At 50.4% G+C, this 18,900-nt stretch overlaps 6 protein-coding genes across 6 annotated transcripts; 4 read left to right on the top strand and 2 right to left on the bottom strand.

The window, feature by feature from the left end:
• Positions 1-1,183: 1,183 nt before the first annotated feature.
• On the top strand, positions 1,184-3,138 carry Z519_11059 (uncharacterized protein; the record flags this gene model as incomplete). Its single annotated transcript, XM_016768772.1, has 6 exons — positions 1,184-1,287; positions 1,337-1,371; positions 1,427-1,496; positions 1,548-1,715; positions 1,766-2,103; positions 2,156-3,138. 6 exons carry the CDS (start codon positions 1,184-1,186, stop codon positions 3,136-3,138), a joined length of 1,698 nt encoding a protein of 565 aa, XP_016615159.1.
• A 2,001-nt stretch (positions 3,139-5,139) lies between these two features.
• Z519_11058 (uncharacterized protein) lies at positions 5,140-6,243 on the top strand (the record flags this gene model as incomplete). The annotated part of the gene is made up of 2 exons (XM_016768771.1): positions 5,140-5,214; positions 5,332-6,243. The coding sequence occupies 2 exons, from the start codon at positions 5,140-5,142 to the stop codon at positions 6,241-6,243; spliced, it is 987 nt and encodes a 328-aa protein (XP_016615158.1).
• Positions 6,244-8,095: 1,852 nt separating this feature from the next.
• Positions 8,096-10,134, top strand: Z519_11057 (uncharacterized protein; the record flags this gene model as incomplete). The annotated part of the gene is made up of 8 exons (XM_016768770.1): positions 8,096-8,186; positions 8,242-8,587; positions 8,636-8,674; positions 8,731-9,066; positions 9,127-9,295; positions 9,348-9,515; positions 9,602-9,844; positions 10,003-10,134. 8 exons carry the CDS (start codon positions 8,096-8,098, stop codon positions 10,132-10,134), a joined length of 1,524 nt encoding a protein of 507 aa, XP_016615157.1.
• Positions 10,135-11,024: 890 nt separating this feature from the next.
• Positions 11,025-11,852, bottom strand: Z519_11056 (uncharacterized protein; the record flags this gene model as incomplete). Its single annotated transcript, XM_016768769.1, has 1 exon — positions 11,025-11,852. The coding sequence occupies one exon, from the start codon at positions 11,850-11,852 to the stop codon at positions 11,025-11,027; it is 828 nt and encodes a 275-aa protein (XP_016615156.1).
• A 2,653-nt stretch (positions 11,853-14,505) lies between these two features.
• Z519_11055 (uncharacterized protein) lies at positions 14,506-16,267 on the top strand (the record flags this gene model as incomplete). Its single annotated transcript, XM_016768768.1, has 2 exons — positions 14,506-14,575; positions 14,640-16,267. 2 exons carry the CDS (start codon positions 14,506-14,508, stop codon positions 16,265-16,267), a joined length of 1,698 nt encoding a protein of 565 aa, XP_016615155.1.
• Positions 16,268-17,238: 971 nt separating this feature from the next.
• Positions 17,239-18,722, bottom strand: Z519_11054 (uncharacterized protein; the record flags this gene model as incomplete). Its single annotated transcript, XM_016768767.1, has 2 exons — positions 17,239-17,657; positions 17,729-18,722. 2 exons carry the CDS (start codon positions 18,720-18,722, stop codon positions 17,239-17,241), a joined length of 1,413 nt encoding a protein of 470 aa, XP_016615154.1.
• Positions 18,723-18,900: the final 178 nt, after the last annotated feature.

Genomic DNA, 18,900 nt, shown 5'->3' with positions numbered 1-18,900 from the left:
AGGACGTGCCACGCATGATGGGTTCCCCCGTCTGGCGTAAGGAGATGGAAAGGGGTGACTTGGTTTCGGAGGAAGCCCAATGCTCGGACATGTTGACATCCTGGAACCAAGTCAATGTGACACGGTGCAGATATATCATATGACCTTGAAGCAGGGGGATGGTGAGGAGGCTGAGAAAAGCGAGGTAAACGCCAGCACCTGTCGCGATGCCGATACCAGACAGAAAATTTGCCCCCAGGAGGGTGTCATCGTGGGAGGGGCACCACAACTTCAAACACGAGATGGTGACAATGAGCCCCAAATAATATCCACACGAGAAAAGATTTCGAGGCAAAATCATCGCCTCAACTGGCACGACAGCATTCCGTCGTACTGTTGAGACGTGGAGGACGGGCAGTAGGGGTTGTTGTCAGAGATGACTCGACGGGTGTCTCCGAAGTCTCGCATGGCATGCATCCCACATTCCACGCCATCGGTCTGACGCTTGACACTACCTTTACCAAGTATTCTGTACTGCCGGTGCTCGATGCAGATGGACATGGAACTTGAGACTCCGTGCAAACGGCGGCACGGCACGCGCTCCCTCTTGATAAAGCCTCGAATCGTTTCCTCTATTTGACCTTTAAGCTGGCGCAAGACGCGTAGGGCATGACGGGAATTTGAAGCGTTAAGACTACCCTCAGGTCATCAAACTTGCTTGATGCTGTCAATGATATGCCTGTATATATGGTGGTGGATATCATGGCTAGAGTTAGATGATAGGGTCTTCGTGGTGTTCACTTGGCAACTTGACGACTGTGTTTCAAGGCTCGAGAGATATTTTAAGGTATGTCCGCTGCCAAGCATACCGATATTGGTGAGGCTCATACAACGGGAGAGTCGAAATGTGAAGGTGCAGTCACAAGCGCACAAGAACTCTTCCTTTCTCAAGAATTGGCAAGTTTCATAACGACACGGTTCTGACGAAAGAGTGTTGATCTTTCCGACGAGTACTGGGTACGAGTGCTGCATGTTGCGGCCCTGTCATTTGAACCATCCACATGGGCGTCATTTGACATTTGATTTGGCTCACCACCTGCGCAGTCAATTGACGATCTGCAGCTTTGATTGAATCGCTCTCCACACCCCTGTTTTCCAGAAGTACGACAGTCTATATTGTCGTTATGCAACAGCGTCTTCATGAATGGCGGACCAGGCCTCGAACTTCTTAACGATTGACACGAGCAACGAACCGCCAATTCCGCCCATTCTCGCCATCTTCTTGGTCAACTTCGACCACCGCAAAGGGTATGCCTGTGCGACTTCAGGCCCTTTGCGCATGCTGACAACTCTTCAGATACACCTTGGGATGGCATCGATCGCTTGATGACGGTAAGCCTCAGCAATTCCTTTCACATCTGGCTCTCAAATTGACTCAGGTCTATAGTTCCCGTCGAGGGAGTTGTCGAGTTCAAGTCTCTGCCTTCCGGTTTACACAACGTCGAAGAGGATTTGGTGTGAGTGATATATTCAAGAGCTAGCCAAAGCTGCTAAAATGATGGGGGAAGATACTTTGTCTCCGACGATTATGCTGGTCTTAGTGCCTTCGTCAACAGGGCAGACGAGCAGGTCGAACGCGCCGCGCGAATGGTGGCTGTTGGCGTACTGGTCCCTTTGGAACACGGTCGCATGGGACGGATTTGGCGCCATGCAGAGTCTTTGATGGAGCTCGCAAGGTAGGCGCAAACGATATAATATTCTCGGCTGCAATTGTTGACATGACTAGGGCACAAATCGACGACCCGGAAAGTGTTACCACCCTAGAACAATACTGGGAGAAGTCCAAGTTGCAGCCGGGGGAGCGCTCCTCACAGACGCCCCTTGAATCTTCGGCAGATGACTTAAGTCATCGCCCCAATGGCTACCTTAAGTTCAGGACAATGTCTACCGCGACAACCTTTATTTCTCCGCATCATGCCTTGACGCCTCACCATCCTGCGCTCACACTGATAGATTCTATCAAGCTTTTTGGGCCTCTCATATTTCCATTGTATCGAGCAGCCTTGCTTCGCAAACGGATTTTGATCATCACGGAGACTCCCGTGGAATTCTGTTGCAATCTTGGTAAGATAAAACTACCTGATAAACTTGGTCAGATACTGACCGTGTTTTGCAGTGTATAATCTCTCTATCCTCTCGTCTGTTGCAAAGTCACATCTGCCTCTGACCCACGAGGCCGATACTCACAATGTTCGGCTGCGTCCGCTCTTCACTGTTGGGGTTACGGACATCCCCCAGCTGGAGCAGGCTGGAGTTGCCGGAACCAACCACGGTTTCATTGCCTGCACAACGGATGATGTGCTTGCCTCGAAACCCGACCTCTATGACGTCCTTGTACTCATGCCTAAGCCGCGCTCACAAGATCCCTCAGCAAAAGTGTTCCCTCGCATTGTTGTTTCAAGTCCAGAGTTAACGAAGGCTTTTCCCAAAGTCGCCATCAGAGCAACCCAACGAGACTCTCGTCGGTTTGCGCACCTCATGCGTGGTCTGCGAGGATTGGAGCCTAGTGAAACGACCGCCATCGACGACGAAACCTCCTCCATTTCTTCACTTTCATCCTCGTATTCGACGAACAAACTAGTAGTGGAGCCTGCGTCTTGGTCTCGAATGGCATACACTTCTTTCGTCTGGTGGGCATCGGCCGGAGATCGGCGTGAAGGATTCGCCGACGGAGAAGAACACGAAATAGAACGGGATTCGTCACTGTTACTTGATGGATCAGAGGAGGAGCAGACTCGCGAAGTGGCGGTCGTGGCATATTTCCACCGCATGACCGCGGCTATTTTTCAAACTGTCGCTGCTGCTATTGCAAGGGCAGACGGCAACGACCGCAGCGAGGAGAGATATCACGACAATGATGACGAAGACGATGCAAGCTCCAATAATCCGGTGGCTGAGGATGACAGTCGACCTTTGTTAGCTGAGCAGAACAAGAAGGCCGATGTTGAGATCAATCATGAAGACATGATGCAAATGGGACTGGACAGCTGGAGCGCGTCGGACAAAAGATTTGTGGAAGAACTGATGAAGCTCTGGTGGAGAAGGCATGCAGTGGTGCAGCCAGCATCGATTGAATGCTGTGGACTTCGCATTCTCTGAGCCGAATCACTTGAGACGGAGCCTCCTCCAATGTTACAAGGCTCTTACCCAACCTCATCAATCTTGCTGGATATCACATTCGTCACCATGACGTCGATCAATCGACAAGTTGCTCCATGCGATACGCCATACCCCAGGAGGTGAAAGGCTGCGGGAGGTACACCGATCATTAATTTGCCGTAAGCATCCTCATATTCTCGACTTGGGTCGCGGATCCCAATGGCCAACAAAGCGCGGATACAGTTCCCGCTATGATTCATCACCCAGCACAGCCACCGAACTGATGACCACTCGCAGTTGGGTCTTTGCAGATCTGGGGATAATACATACCTTTCACAGGCAGCTGTGGCCATGTATATCTCTCCTGAAGTAGTAGCTCTCAGTATCAATCTTGTTACTGATCCACTACTCGGAGTTTGATCAATATGAAGCTCACCGCCACAAGTCTTCTACTTTGTGCGGTCTTACAAGCTGCGACAGGTCAACTGCTCGTCATGAAGTTTGCATGGGTCCGTTACCCCAAATATTGACCCTGTGCTTTGACGGATGGTCAACAGGTAAGCGAGAGAGCTTTTCTTCCCTTTTGTGTCTAAAGATACTCACGCTTGCTTGCAGGACCCGCTACCTCTCTGCCTTATTGGGGTTGACTACACAAGTACCAATACTGTGCCGCCGAGCTTGGCCCGAACCACGTGCAAACCACCGAGCCGGTCCACAAATCAGTTCTCCAGGTCGTAATAAACGACTCGACATATTTTCCAACCTGGAAAAAATCCTCAAATTGCCTCATTTCAGTTCAGAGGATGGTTGTCGATTCCAAACACGGTTTATGGGTTATGGAGGCCGCGCCCTTCTTAGCAACGGCACCCCAACGACCTCAAAACAAAGGTGGTCCGAGGGTAGCAGGCGTCGACTTGACAAGCGACACCAGCTCCCAGTCCATTCTTTTCCCATCAATAGTCGCCTCCGTCGACTCTTGTCTTAGACTCTTCTCTATGGTGTCGGCAATAGACCACGGCCAAAAGATGTCGGCAATGGGTTAGAAAGCAATTCAAACAATATTTTCTACCCTGGATGCGTCGAGACTGAGTCAATTGTCACCTTTGACTCTCAAATGCATCAGTCAAGAGCGTGTGCGGAACTCACGGATTGACCGACGAACACTATATATATGGCAGGAACTATTTCTACACAGTACTTTAGGGAGAATCGGCTTTGGAGGGGACGGTCATACTGGGGTGTTGCCGATAGGCGAGCTAAGTCCTATGGGCTGCACAGGGCGCCGCTGATGAAAAACACGACCGAGATGCAACTTGTGTACCTAGGTAGTTGAGAGTCAAGGGCGTTGTCGCGAGCGTTGAGTGGTGGGTGATGTGTGCAAGGCTTACTGAGCCTCGCGGAAATCAAATGACGACTTCTGACCGAACCGAGGCTCATGCACCAAGACGACCCATTCATCCGACTCTGACTTCTTCTCTTCCTCCTATTATTCGCGTGCGCGTAAAGACATAAAGTCCATTTCTCATACCAGGCACTTGTACGCCTTGTGAGTCAAAAAAGAGACCAGAATTTAAAAGCAAATTTCTCGCCAAATTGCCGACACTGTAACACGACGACCATTGGAATCAACTTGGCTTTCGCCCAAAATTTCCCAGCATGGCGGCTGACGCCTCCTCTACAAAGCCCCCCGTGGTTCTTTTTGGATATGACTGTGAGATATAGTCCAATCTCAGCCTGGGACCCCTGAGAGTATGTACGTCGAGCTAACGCGGAGTCAATCAAGCGTCGCCCTTTACGACCAAGGTGAAGTTAGCTCTCAGGTTGAAACAAATACCATACAGTACGTTAGGCAATATCATACTAGCTAGCTCTCAGTCAAGCCCGACCTTTGTGAGACGTCTTGCTCTGTCCAATGTCGACTCTGCTCTTCCCTGCGAACCTTGGCTTGGGCTGACACTATGGGTGTTTTCGTGGACAGCTTTCATTGTTGTACCTTCGATGATGCCACGACCGGTCTTGAAGGATAATTTCAATATCACTTATAGAAAGATTCCCGTTCTGGCAATTGGACGAGAGGTAAGCAAAGTTCACGCTCCATGTTGAGTGAGCAGTCATAACCGCCAGCCTGTTCGGTTGTGCGCCCGTCAGAGATATTGCTAGGCTCGGGCTAAATGCAAGTGCCAACGGTGATAGATCTACATCGACACTTCCCTGATCCTCGAAGCGCTTGAGCACCAATTCCAATCCGCACAGGGCTATGGAACACTCTACCCATCTTCCATGGCCTCCTTGCGCCCACTGGTCCGGGGGTTTGCCTCATACTGGACTGACAGACCCCTTTTCCGCGTAACCACGGGCCTCATCCCCTCGAGTGTATGGCGTACCCATTTTGGAGTCGACCGGTCGAATTTGATCGGCCATAACCTCGACGCCGAAAAACTGGAGAGGAAAGTTCCTCAGAATCTCAGCGGGTTGGATCTGCAGTTGAGCCTGGTGGAGCCACTGCTTGCTGACAAGGGTACGAAAACGTGGATCTTTGGAGCCGATATGCCGAGTGCAGCAGACCTGGCGTTGTGGTATCAGCTTGATTGGGGCGAGAAGATCAGTCGCGGAGAAGGGATTGAGAATCTAACAGGTGGAGGGACGGAAGATGGGGATGGGGAGGGAATGGGGAGTGTGTTCAATAAAGACCGATACCCCGGGGTCTTTTCTTGGTTTGAGCGCTTCAAGATATATGTTGATGGGTTGCCAAGCACGGAGACAAGAATTGAGAGGGACGATGCACAGGGCGTGAAAAGAGTCATGGAGCAACTGAAGCAGACGCTGTTGCGAGAAGAAATCCCTCTGGTTGCGACTCCGGCTTGTCCTCATTACGACCTTGATAAACGCAATGGTCTTGTCGCAGGGGCGGGAGTGAGCATCGCTCCTGATGATACCGGAAGGGACAGTCCCACGGTAGGGACCCTGGTGGCTCTCACACCGGAAGAGGCGGTCATCACACCTCATCAGACAGGAACTGGGACCAACCCAGCTGTGGGAGAAGTGAGGGTTCACTTTCCCCGTGTTGGGTTCGTGATCAGGCCTGTTGGGCAAGTGAAGCTCTGAGAGATAGTTTTATAGACAGCCGAATAAGGTCTAGCGTGCCAAGCCAAAACTCGGCGCCTTCTGCTTGTAGTGCCGCAACCGATGTGACGAGATGAGAATTAGATCCAGGATCCTTTTCATCCCAGTTCATTGTTCTTACAAATCAATTCGCTGCGTTAGTCTCCTCAAGTGCCTACTCTTCTCTCTCTCCCTGACCCAGCGCCATGTCTTTAAGACTCAAAGATCCCATGAGAGGACACAAAGAGCTGGCCACGCTTAGCTTGGTCCAGGGGACAATGGCAAACCTTTCTTTCCACGTGGTTGATGTGCCATTGGAATATAGGAGCACAGGTATTAAATAAGCAGTATGTGCAAAACCTTTGCTTTATCTACTCCGGTCGAGCGGCGGGGTTGTAGAGCTTCGTGATGTCCTGCAGACAGTGCATTAGCGCAGCAGGACCAACATTCGCCCTTCCTTTTTGAACGCCGTACATACCTGCTTCCATCCAATGACGTGACCGAAGTTAGGGCTGTTGGGAGAGCACGACTCGGTCCTGCGAGGAGAAGATATACAGATAGCAAGACACTCATTAGCATCAGCGAACCAGTAGTCTTCTCGAATGACCAATCCGCTGCCCGCCGTAAGGATGATTCTCTGGTCTGGACTTTCCAGTTCGTGATTTGAAATTCATGATATAGCACTGGTCTGAGAACGCCACGGGCAAAAGAAACTCACACCCTCGTCACGAATGCTTGCTGTTGTGGGTTTTACGGAAACGCCACGGCGTTCCACACTGAGGTAGATAGCACTCAACATAAGGGAGCAGTCAGAAGATTCCATCTGACAAAGGAGCACCAGTCAGGAACGTCTGCAGAAGGTTTGAGTAACTTAGTACCATATGGCTCACATCTCCAGTCAGGACTCTAGCGGCAGCGGCTGAAGAAGGTGTCGGTCACAATAGTGGTGATTGCGGCACCACCCACAAATTGATCAGAATCACGAAACGCTGCCTCATCAGTTTCGCAATGGAGTTTCGTTGGAAGCATGAAATTTTGAAGGGCTGAGAACGTTGCACATGGCATAAGGACTCAATCACCAGGTTTTCTAAAACCTTATCGATTTTAGGAACGGTGAACTTAGGAATGCAAAGAGGTCAAAGGGGCCGCAAGTTTCCACGATTGGTCTTCGGGGAATGCGGCCTCGTGAAAGATATGGTAAGTGTCTTAACCGTTGGTAATAGGGTCCCTCTGAGTGATATTTGCAGATGTGCATAGGTGACTGCAAGAGGTTCACAGATGAGAAGCGAGGGAGGTTGGCCCAACACGTTATGCGATGCCCTTGGGCGCTCTCTGCTGCTTTGCGCCGGCAGACGATTGAGTCCAGGGGTCCCTGCTAAGTACCAGTTTAGCTTTCTACCCAGACACCGCAAGTCAGGATTGTACGGCATCAGTACGGACTCTTAATCCCGCTGCACCTCGCTTAACCTCTTCCCACCATGGGCGGAGAAGACCATCATTCTCCGCAGGAGAAACGGTCAGCACTTAGACCGAGGATATCCTAATCTAGACAAGGCTGAGGTATTCTGCGGGGACTCCGCAATATCTGGCATGCTCGGGCAAGGAGCCACGGCCTTCTGTCCTATGTTTCCTGCTGCCAACTGGACCATTCAGAGTCAGAAACACCCTACTCAGGATTGAGTGCCAGGAGCCGTCGATCAGTTACCACTGGGCTCATTTCAGCAGCGACCGAGGATGCCCCGGTTGCTAATTCCTATATGCATGCACCAGCCCCCGTCATTGCAGGTTTTCAGTGCATACCTCTTGCGTGCTCTTCCCTTTTTCTCGGGTCTTATCGAGAAGGCAACCTTCGACCATGGGTGAACATAGCTCCAGGATGAATCGATACAACTGGCTCTGCGTGCTGTACGTGACCTTCGGAGCCGTCTTTTATGGCTACGACTCTGGTAGGCATATTATATCTCGAGGCTGCCCCGGACATAAACTAACATTCAGAAAAAGCTTGCACGACTTCAGTCCTTGGGTATACGTCCTTTCTTGAGTACTTCAGCTTGGACTCCACTACCATAGGCGCCATGGGATCAGCCTACTACGCTGGAGCCGTGGTTGGCATGGCTTCGAACTGGTACCTGCCCAACAAATACGGACGTATTCGAACCATCCAAATTGGCTGTCTGGCGTCTCTGCTTGCCGCGGCAATGCAGACAGGAGCTCATAGTTATGGTGTCTTTGTTGCCGGCCGAGTTATCGGTGGCTTCGCGTCGGGCCTGATTTTCGTGGTCTGTCCTGCATACGCCTCTGAGATCGCGCCTCCCAAGATGAGAGGTCGAATTGGCGGTCTTTATTCGTAAGCCGCCTTCTAATTTTATCAGTATCTCTGCTGATATTTTTGCAGAGTCAGCGTTAACGGAGCTTACTGTTTTACTGAATGGGTGTAAGTCTGCTTGCATTCATGATCGAATGTAAAATGTATGCTGAATAAAATCCAAGTGGTCTGGGATTCTACTTCATCAAAGGCGACGTGTCCTGGCGTCTCTTACTAGGCTGCCAACTCATCCCCGGCACTCTCATGTTCGCCTGCTCCTTCCTGATGCCAGAGTCACCGCGCTTCCTTGCATATGTCGGGCGCTACGACGAGGCGTTGGCAATCCTCAAGAAAATGCACGGCACTACACACGACGATACATTCTACATCCGCGAATTCCACCAGATCAAAGCCCAAATCGAGCTTGATAGGGAGGAGCGCCTTGGTCTCAAAGCAATCTGGCAAAGGCCGTCGTACCGCAAACGATTTTTGCTGGTGTTCTGGTACGCAATTGCATGCATGTAAGTCTATCACAAATCCGCACAAAGACTCGAATGGACTCAACTAATATCTGATTGCAGGCTCTCTGGTGTCATCGTCATCCAAAATTATCAAGTCATCCTTTATACGAATGTCGGATTCAGCAACGTCATGTCTCTCATCCTGACAGGTGTATGGGGTTGCGTGGGCACGCTCTCTGCCATATACGCAGCCTTCTGCTTCGACCTCATGGGAAGGCGACCAACGATGGTACGTCTTTTTCCCTTGTCCTGAAGATAGACCTTGCCCTGACCAGATATAGTTTATCTCATATTTCCTTATTGTGGCCGGAACGCTCACAACTTGCATAACCTGGGCGATCTACGAAAACGGCGGCAGCACCAACCGCTCGCTCGCGAAGGGGATCATTGCAGCCATGTTTTTCGTGGGGCTCGGGTATGGCGGGCCCGCCAATGCTTTCCTTGCAACGGTTCGTATTCAATCCCTCGTATTAAGCCACTCGGGAAAAAAAAAAGGAAGCCATAAACTGACGTCTGCTTGGGGGAATTTCCTTAGTATCCCGCCGAAATCATGCCTACCTCCGTCCGCCCCGTCGGCGTAGCTGTCAGCTACATGACACAGCACGTCCTGATCATCATCCTCGTGCAATTCACGCCGCAGGCCATCGAAACCATCTCGTGGAAGTTTTTCCTGATATTCGTGTGCTCGAGTTTTGTCTTCGCCATCGTCTTCGTCTTGTTTTACCCAGAAACGAGGAACAAGACGCTGGAGGAGATCGAGGCTGTTTTCGGTGATAAGGTGAGCTAAAAAGCAACCCGCCTTTTTTTCCCCAGATTTCATGTGATATGCCTGATTGACGCCATTTCTTTCCTTTCATTTCACTTCATTTCACTTTGTTTGGAACGTGTTGATTTGGGAGAGACCGGGGCTGGCTAACGAGTTGTCTTTTCATGTAGGTCGCTGAGACACTGGACGAGGCTGCGGAACATATCAAAGTCGAGCACGTGGAGGAAAAGACCCAGTCGCAGGGACATGTCAGCCCCGTGGCTATCCATGAAGAGAGTACTGGCAAAGAACATACTGCTTAGGGCTGCTGCGAAGGAGGTTGATGGACTCGCGGATACATGGTATACTTTCAGAGCACGCAACGTTATTCACCATTGAGGGAGAATTCTCTGATCTCTGACAACCTGGGACGTGTATATACTACCAGGTGCCCATTTGGATGAATTATATACGCAAGAAGCATCACTCGCGGTGCTCGCGGAGAGTCGTATCTCTGCTACTACCTATTATTCTTTAGCTAACTAGGGTAAGCAAAGATCGTCGACCGTCCAAGGATATCCCGAGGGCAAAAGAAAAGAAACAACAAAGCAAAACAAGATAACGATGTAATCCATACGCATTGCGACTGCTTTGTCAGTTAGCCCTTTCCATGAGTCCATCGACCCCGGACGGCCTCGGAACACCGAGTCGAATAGTAGTGGGTGCGAGATGGGATTTCCATATGGAGTCGTCATATTTTCCCGCTTTTAACTGGCTCGCCGGCTTCGGTCGCTGCGGGATATGTATCGTAGATTCTGGAACTTAAGCGATCATGTAGAGTTACGAATTAGCCATTGAGATCGTACGTGCAAATGGCGGAATTAAGTAACAAGAAAAGGAAAGGCTAAACCAAACAAAGCCTTGTGTATGTATCCTTTGCCTATTACTTATTACCAAAACCCAAAATGCCATTTCAAAAGTCCGAGCTGAAAGCCTAAACGCCCGTCTGGACGCCTTGACATCTTGACGACCTCTGAGTCCGTAGACCGACCCATGGAATCCCGGATGAATAGGAATGAATTGCAAAGACACACACTATGCCTCCTCCATCTCCATCTCCATCTCCGCCTCCGCCTCCGCCTCCTTCTCTAGCCCCTGCAGGGTGTAATCCATCACCTTCTCGCCCAAGCTTCTCAGCGTGTATGAGCCTTTCTCACAACTCATACACTCCTTCGCCCATCTTTGAAAGAGGCTCTTCAATTTTCGACCGCTCTCGGCGCGCCTGAGCAATCGCAAGCACTCGATAGTCATATGTGTCCTTCATCACGTGGTCGCGATCGCTACTACTGTACACTCGATTGTCCTCGCCCTTTTGCAGCGCCAGGCCCATCGACGTAGCCCGATGCGGCCCCAGGACTCGGTTCTCCAACAGTGTTTGCAGCTTGAGTTTCGTAGCTTTGGGGTGCTTGTCGTTTTTGTGCTTGAGGTGCATCTTCTCGCTCTGTTTGCGCGAGTTTTGTAAAGCGAGGATAAGCAGGGACTGACGCGCGGGTATCACAGACTTACGATATCGGCGTCGTGGCGGAGGCAGAGGCCCACGCCAGGGTGTGACTTGTGAGGCATCCTCACCTTCTTCATCATCCTCACGAACGCCAACAACAACGTCAGCGCCACCGTCCACTGCGAAGCAGTCATCAGAGAACATGGGAACGCCATCATTGTTGCCAGACTCACCGTTATTGAAGCCGATGAGACGAGCCTGCTGGGAGAAATAGAGTTGGTGTTGGGCCCAGGCGACCTCACCATCGTAATCATCCTCATCTGAGACTTGCGAATCTTCTGAGGAAGTCAAATTACCTTTAGGAGAGGAAGTCGGAGCGGGTCTATCCCAGAGGCGCCAGGCCTCGTTGCCCTCGTCGCCGTCGTAATCTACGACATCACCCGGATTTCGAGCACGTACCATGTCCGCAGAATCTCGCGCAGAACCGGAAGCAAGGGCAAACTGGAACATGTCATGTGCTGTTTGCCTAGGGTCAGCCATTCTGCAACAATACTCGAGTAAGGAGTCTTTGATTCCCTTGCCGTGAACAGGAGTCGGGAGAAGTGATTGATCTGGAACCGGTAGTAGCAACAATGAGAGTTTTGTTCCCCGTGCAGTGTAAGCTAGCTGCTGTTTCCTGACCGGGAGGTAACTGATGGACTTGGGAAAAGCGAAAGGGAAAAGCGTAGGAGTGGCCTATATATAGTAGAACATCCAGCCTCTCCAGAGATTTAACTAAGGTTGTAATGAAGGGTAGTCCGGCTGCCTTTGAATACAAAGCGGTGACAACGCTCTGGGACTCTTGACAAAGCTTGAAGATTCGAGCCACACGAATCGGATGAAGGCTTTGTTGTCGCAATAGTCGAGAATCCTGGGAAAGAAGAGCTTTGAAGCTCTGAGCGCGCGGCTCTTCCTTTGTGTTGGCGCGACCAAAAGGGTCAACTGCTTCGCTGAAAGTTGGTGTATGTGAAAGAAGCTTCCCCTTTCATTCTACAAAACTGCCCCCAGTTAGAGCCTGTCTTCCGTCGCGAGCGAACATGGTATTGCAAACAGCAACACCCCATTGAAAGTTGCATGTTGCTGCGCGCGGCTTGGGGTCGAGGTTGTCGATGTGGCGAGGAGTCGAGTTCATTTTCGTGAATCGTTGACATAATCGACGTAGGATTCTTGTCATACCTAGTTAGCGAGCAAGGAGAGTCGGTCACAATGACCAAGTTGACGGTAGAGCTTTCTGTGCTGAGCGTCTCTATATCCAAGCACCAATAGAAGAAAGGAAAATCTGAGGGGCTCGAGGAGTCGACTACCCTCCTGTGTGAATCCCATCCTGGTCGCATGTCAGGTCGTTTTGTATAACACTCTCCCTAATTCTTTGCAGATTCAGGCGAGGCCGCTTCAAGATTCTGATATTTCACACCGCTGTTTACATTTACGGCCTAGCTAACTCCAGCTTCTCCAGGGGGTGAGGAGAAACTATTTTTCTGAACAATGACATAATTTCTGGGACATTTGTGCAGATGAGACATTCAGCAGGGCTAGCAATGAATAAGTATCTCCAGTACTTGTGTCCGCACTGCTCGTTGATACAACTTACAGCCCCCAGCTTCGCCAGACCGTGGTTGATTCTAACCCCAGAAAGCCTGCCACAACCTGATCCCTCGGGGTGTATCTCTTGTTTTGGGTGTTCGAATTTCGAATTCCGCTTGCCCCGCTTCCGGCTGCGTCTGCTCTGTCACCAGTTTCAGGAGGCGCAAGAAAGCGTCAATGAATACGGGAGCTGTAAGTACCGCGGCCGTTACTGTCAGGAGGCGGATACGGGAAGAACACCCTGCGAGGCCAACGAAAATTCTCTGGTACTTACATCGAATCTAGAATCAGGACCACCTCGATATTTGATCAGCAGACCGATTCATATGAATGAAGCCACCACTCCGCAGAGAACAAACACTTTAAGCTGGAGCACTTTCATGATGATCAAACCCAAGATAGAGGGTCAGAGGACTGCGCAAATCCCATAGACAGACGCCATGCAAGTAGCAGCTCCAATATTGAAATCGTGGGATACAGAAAGTTGGGTGAACGAGGAGTTGGCATGACAAGATATGGCGCCTGGTTGAGAACACATTTTCGGTTTCAGATCAAGCTTTCAGCGCGATGCCACGATCGATAGCTATTGCAGACAATTTGAGAAAAGTAAAACATTTCTCCAGCCCACGGAAAATGTAATTCCCGGCTACTATATTTGTACGTCCTTTTCTGATCGAGGTAAGTCCTTCGTAAATAATCCCTCTTTTTTTTGGTGAAACCCGTGAGAACAGCACTGTGTGACAAAGTTCACGAATATATGATAGATGGTGTGAGACAGAATGAGTTTCAGAGTGACGAGATCGCCGCCCAGTTAGCCGTTGCCAGTGTGATCAATAGCACTAACAGGGCACGCCGACAGCGCCAGCAGCGCCATTTACATCTTGCTGTCTAATTAAGATTACGTCGCCTAGATGTCGCCGACATGGAGCCGTCGGTAATGGCTGCACTGGTGTTGCTAAATCTCACAACGGTTTCGATTTGGCTGCAACACTCCGTGATACTTGTGCCTCAGCACCCAACTGCTCTTCTGAACACAAGGTACACGCCCTCCGGATGCAGAACTTATCGCTGCTGAGAAAAGCCAGAAGAGGCGTACAATCATATGGTATGATAGGGAGCGAGGAGTGATCAATATCAAGAGAGTCAACAAGTCTTGATGGCAGCACCTTTGACTGATAAAAGTAGACAGACGCACAAGGATTATATCTGCTGAGTTAGTCTCTCGATATTAATTATGGAAACGGAGTGGTGCTCTCTAGACTGAAAAATCCAATACTTATAGGGTTTATTTATAATCTAAAGTAGATCCTTTGTAAAGGACCCTTACAATAGAGGTCCGATGTGCAACCTCTATGTGCAAACCCCACTCTCTTCGGAGGTCCCCGCCGGCGAACTGCTCGAGCCTCTATTGAGAATAGTTCAGTCGAGACGGAAAGCGGAGGGGTAAGCTATTACCGCGGCTCATACCCGAGATATCTTTGGCACCAAAGAGTACCATGCTATCAGCAGGCGTCAGTAACCTGCACGACCTGAGTTTTACCAAAGCCTCCAAAGACATTCGGACATCAAGATGCGAGTTTACAAGTCGCAACGCAAAGACCTTAACATCCCATGTATGGATATTTTGTCGCTATTGTTTGGTAAGTCGGACTAGATGCATAGCATTTTGGCACATTTGCCGGTGGCTGATCTCTTGTATTGTAGACTCCGAATTTTGTTTGGCTCGTGAAGAAACCAAAATCCATGTGGAAGCTGCCAATCCGTCAAATAGTATCACGAAAGCCGAGGCCCGCAGATTGCTCAAGCGGGTTGCGTACGTCCTTCAACATCGCTACGGTATCGGCGCCTCGGGAGCTGGCCGCGATGTCGTTCTGACTGTCGTTTACGGAAGTCCTTTTGCGCCCGTGTTCTTCTATGGGCTCGTCGCTGCCGGAGGAGTCTATTCCGGTGCTAGCACAGAATGTTCTGTGGCAGAATTAGTACGCCAGATTGAGGACGCCAAACCCACTCTGCTGGTCTGTTCACCGGAATGCGAGGCACGAGTGGTCCTGGCAGCCCAAAAGTGCGGCATTGCGAGGGAGAGGATCTTGATTTTAGACAGCACGATCCCCCACGGCTGGAAATTGATCTCTGTCGCAGACCGGTCTGACGTGCTCAGATGGAATGGGGATAGAATGCATGACTGGCCACATATCGCCGACCAGCGAGCGCTCGAAGAAGTCACGATTTGTCTCTTGTACTCATCTGGGACTACAGGGTTGCCGAAGGGTGTCCGAATATCCCACAGGGGTCTTGTATCAAACAATGTGTGCACCATGGATGTTGCTCGCCGCTATCGGGCCCGCTGCAAAAAGGAAGGCCGAGAGTTTTTGATGAACACTATTGCACATCTCCCTATGAGCAATATCGCCGGGATTTCTTTGTACGCGACTTGTCCTTTCTACATGGGTGGCACGACCTGGTGGATGAAAAGTTATGACTTTGACTCCTTCCTCGAATATCATCGACGCTACCGGCCAGCATACCAGTTTACTGTACCGCCAGTCTGGCTGCGGATTGCAAAGAGCGACAAGGTAACAGACCATTTCGACGGGCTGGAGGTTGCCGTCACGGGAGCTGCGCCGATAGGAGAAAGCGTAATAAGGGACGTGAGGAAGAAATTGGGCCGGGGACGAGCTCACATGGCGCAAACTTGGGGAACTACAGAGACTACCGGTGTTATCGCCGCCACCGATTGGCCTGCATACGCAAATCAGAAGACCTGGAGTGTCGGGGAGCTGTGCCCAAACGTCGTTCTTCGCGTCGTCAACGAGAATGATGAGGATCTAGCCGAAGGCGAGTCCGGCGAGCTCTTAGTTGCAGGTCCGATCCTCTCAAAAGGCTATCATAATCGGCCTGAGGCTAACCAGCAATCGTTTGTGGACGGGTTCTACAGGACGGGAGACATTGGGATGTACAAGGACGGGCTTGTCTATATCCATGATCGAAAGAAAGAACTGATCAAGTACAAAGGCAGCCAAGTTGCGCCTGCGGAGTTGGAAGCATTGCTCACTTCTCACCCTCTCATTGCGGATGCCGCTGTCATCGGGGTTTGGGATGACCAACAACAGACCGAGGTCCCCCGAGCATACGTGGTTTGCCGTCAATTGTCCGAAGGCCGAGCCATCACAGCTCAAGAAGTGCTAGATTTTGTCAAGGGCAACGTGGCTAATTACAAGCAGCTGCGTGGAGGGGTTTTCTTTCGCGACGAGATACCTAAAAGTGCTTCAGGAAAGATCCTCCGCAAGGAAATCCGATTGGAAGCAAACAAGCCTCCTCGAGCGAACCTATGAATAATGCCTCGCCTGTGCTTTTTTGGGGGGGAGGAGGAGGAGTCTCGAAGTGGTACATTCTTCGTGTCCCACTCTCGAGCCCTTCGGTTCGACGCGCTAAATCTGTTCCCAGAAGAAAGTCCTGACAAGAAGGGGCCCAATGGAGAAGATTGTCCTACCTACTTGCCTGGTAAGATTCTGGGGGAACATGGCCGAGGTTTAGAACAAATAAAAAAAATTTACAATTGAGTTCTATGATACCGAGTACTTGATCAAGCTTTTATCTGGATGGCGACACCGTCGTCTATATAATCCCAGCAACAAAATCCGACCGGGACAGCGGTCTATCTGTGACGCGGATCAGAGTCCAGACGGGTTGATAGCATTTGTGTTTTACACAGAACAGGAGTGGTTCTATCTGATTGATTGTGTCTTGTCCCTCTGCCTATTCAGAGAGGCTCTGCCTGTTTATATATACATTGGCCTGTAACCACAAGAGCATTCCTGAAACCTCCTACTCCGTCGCCATCCTGTCACAGAACTGCAGGAACAACGAGGTTGAGGCAGTTTGCGCAGTTGGTGAAGCGTCTAGCGTCTCAGGTGGTTTACCACAGTGGCTATCTTGCAATCCTGTCAACACTTTCCCTGTCAATATATTGGCACTGTGAAGCTGGGAGGGGAGAGAATATCCGCCGGCGTTGAACGGGAAATTATTCTGTAATTGCGGATTTAGTGTAGGGAAAACCTGATCTACTACACGCACAAGGATTGTTGGGGACAGTAATATCGGGTTTTCTTCATCTTCGAGACATCAAACACATCCTTCTCGGGAGTTGGGGCCCTTCAAAACGTAATCAACGGAGGCATTGCGACCATGGAAATAAGAAGAGAAGAAGTAGCCTTTGCCCAAAAACCTTTCTCATTCCACTGCAAACAAACTTGGGATTGGTTCTATTGATCATGTCTCCAGTCTATTAGGCCTTCTCTTACACTCAAATGTAGTGTGGGGAATGCCTTACCATCGTGCCATTAGAATCGACTTCGGTAATACACTGGGCACCCTTTTCGAGTTCCCTTGGACATGTTGACAATACGCCATTCGGTTCTGGTCCGAATACACGGACAAGTTCGCCATGCTGGTTTGGGGAGAACCAAGATTTCAAGACTTCTTTCCAGAACGATAAGTCTTCGCCTTTTGCTCGAAGCCCACCAGGGAAGAAAATGTTGAGGAGCGATGCGCCAATGAAGGTGGTGTCAAATGTTTGCTGCACCTTTTTGAGGACCTCGGCTACCTCCTTGGCGGAAAATTCCTGATCCTTCTTGACGTGAACGCCAAGGCAATCTGGATGTCGACCGGCCCCGGCTGCTTCCAAGGTGTAAATGCTTCCAAGAAGACCGACACCGAACAGGTCTAAATATTGTAACTCTGTCAGTTTTCTCCGTGAGGATGGAAAAAAAGAGGCCCGGCTTCTGGAGACTCACACCACGTATGTTGCTCCAAACCCGCCACAGTGACCAGAAGGAGGATCCAGAAGAGAGCCAGGATAGCTGTAGCACACCGGGTTATATGAGATGGGACTGCAACTCGTGAGTTTTGAGCTAGGATTTCGAAGTCAAGACCGGAATTGCCATCTGCGACCATGACTATGGCCGTGCGCGTACCGTTGCCTCTGGTTAGCGTAACCGTCGAGCCTCCCATAGTGCGGTTCGCCCATTTCTCCTTTCGCCACTGGGGAAGGGAGGCTCCGCAAACAGCGAGACAGTTCCCGGACAATGTGACGAGAAAAGGTGCCCAATCTCTGTTCAATATCCATGGGAGAATCGACAGCATTAGCTGGATGAGAATGACGGCAAAGCCCAAGAACCATACCCAGTCGAGGCTGGGGATACCTTGTTTGAGTTTCGCATCCTTGTCAATTTTATATACCGTGACTCGGAGAGCTTCCCATGGTTTCTTCTTGGCTTGTCCTGCGTGCTTATCTTCCATTGTTCTTCCCGTTTGCTGGTAAATGTGTGGCTCTTCGCTTACCATGTCCCTGTCTACCTCATCATTCACAAAGTCGAACAATTTGCACAAAACCCAAGAATTGGTGGTCCTGGAATGGCCATTTGTGGCGTTCACCACCAAGATGGGCTTCTGATGGTTTGGCATGAGCTGTCTACCTGTTCTCCTGAATGTCAACTTTTCGATCTGTATCACCAACTTGGGATGATGGTATATGGGTATATGGGGAGCTAGACCTTCAATCGCAGAAAGGAGCATGCTACACGAATAAGTGACCCATCCGAACGAAAACGGTACAGGTGTCACGGTCCGTCCAGAGAGCTGCGCAATGGCTGTTTGAACAACTTCTGGGCCGAGCAGCAAGAGAACGGTGAGGACTTCGCGTGGACTTCGCCATTGAGTTAACAGGTAATCCGCGATGCTTTGAAGATTTGCGACTTGATCCCTCGGTGTTAACAGTCGTGGAGCCATTGCTAGTAAAGTAGAGACAGGGGGACAGTGGAGCGCCGGAGTCAACGAAGGCCCGCGGCGGACCCGAGATAGTTGGAGATGAGCTGCCCCGTGATTTTACCTCGTCTTGGCACACATGCAAGTCCCACTATTCGTATTTCCCGCTGCCCCGCGGCTTGTTCGCCGCAAATATTGGTTA

Source organism: Cladophialophora bantiana (assembly GCF_000835475.1).
Source record: "Cladophialophora bantiana CBS 173.52 unplaced genomic scaffold supercont1.20, whole genome shotgun sequence".
NCBI lineage: Eukaryota > Fungi > Ascomycota > Eurotiomycetes > Chaetothyriales > Herpotrichiellaceae > Cladophialophora > Cladophialophora bantiana.
This window is presented reverse-complemented; position numbering and strand designations above follow the sequence as displayed.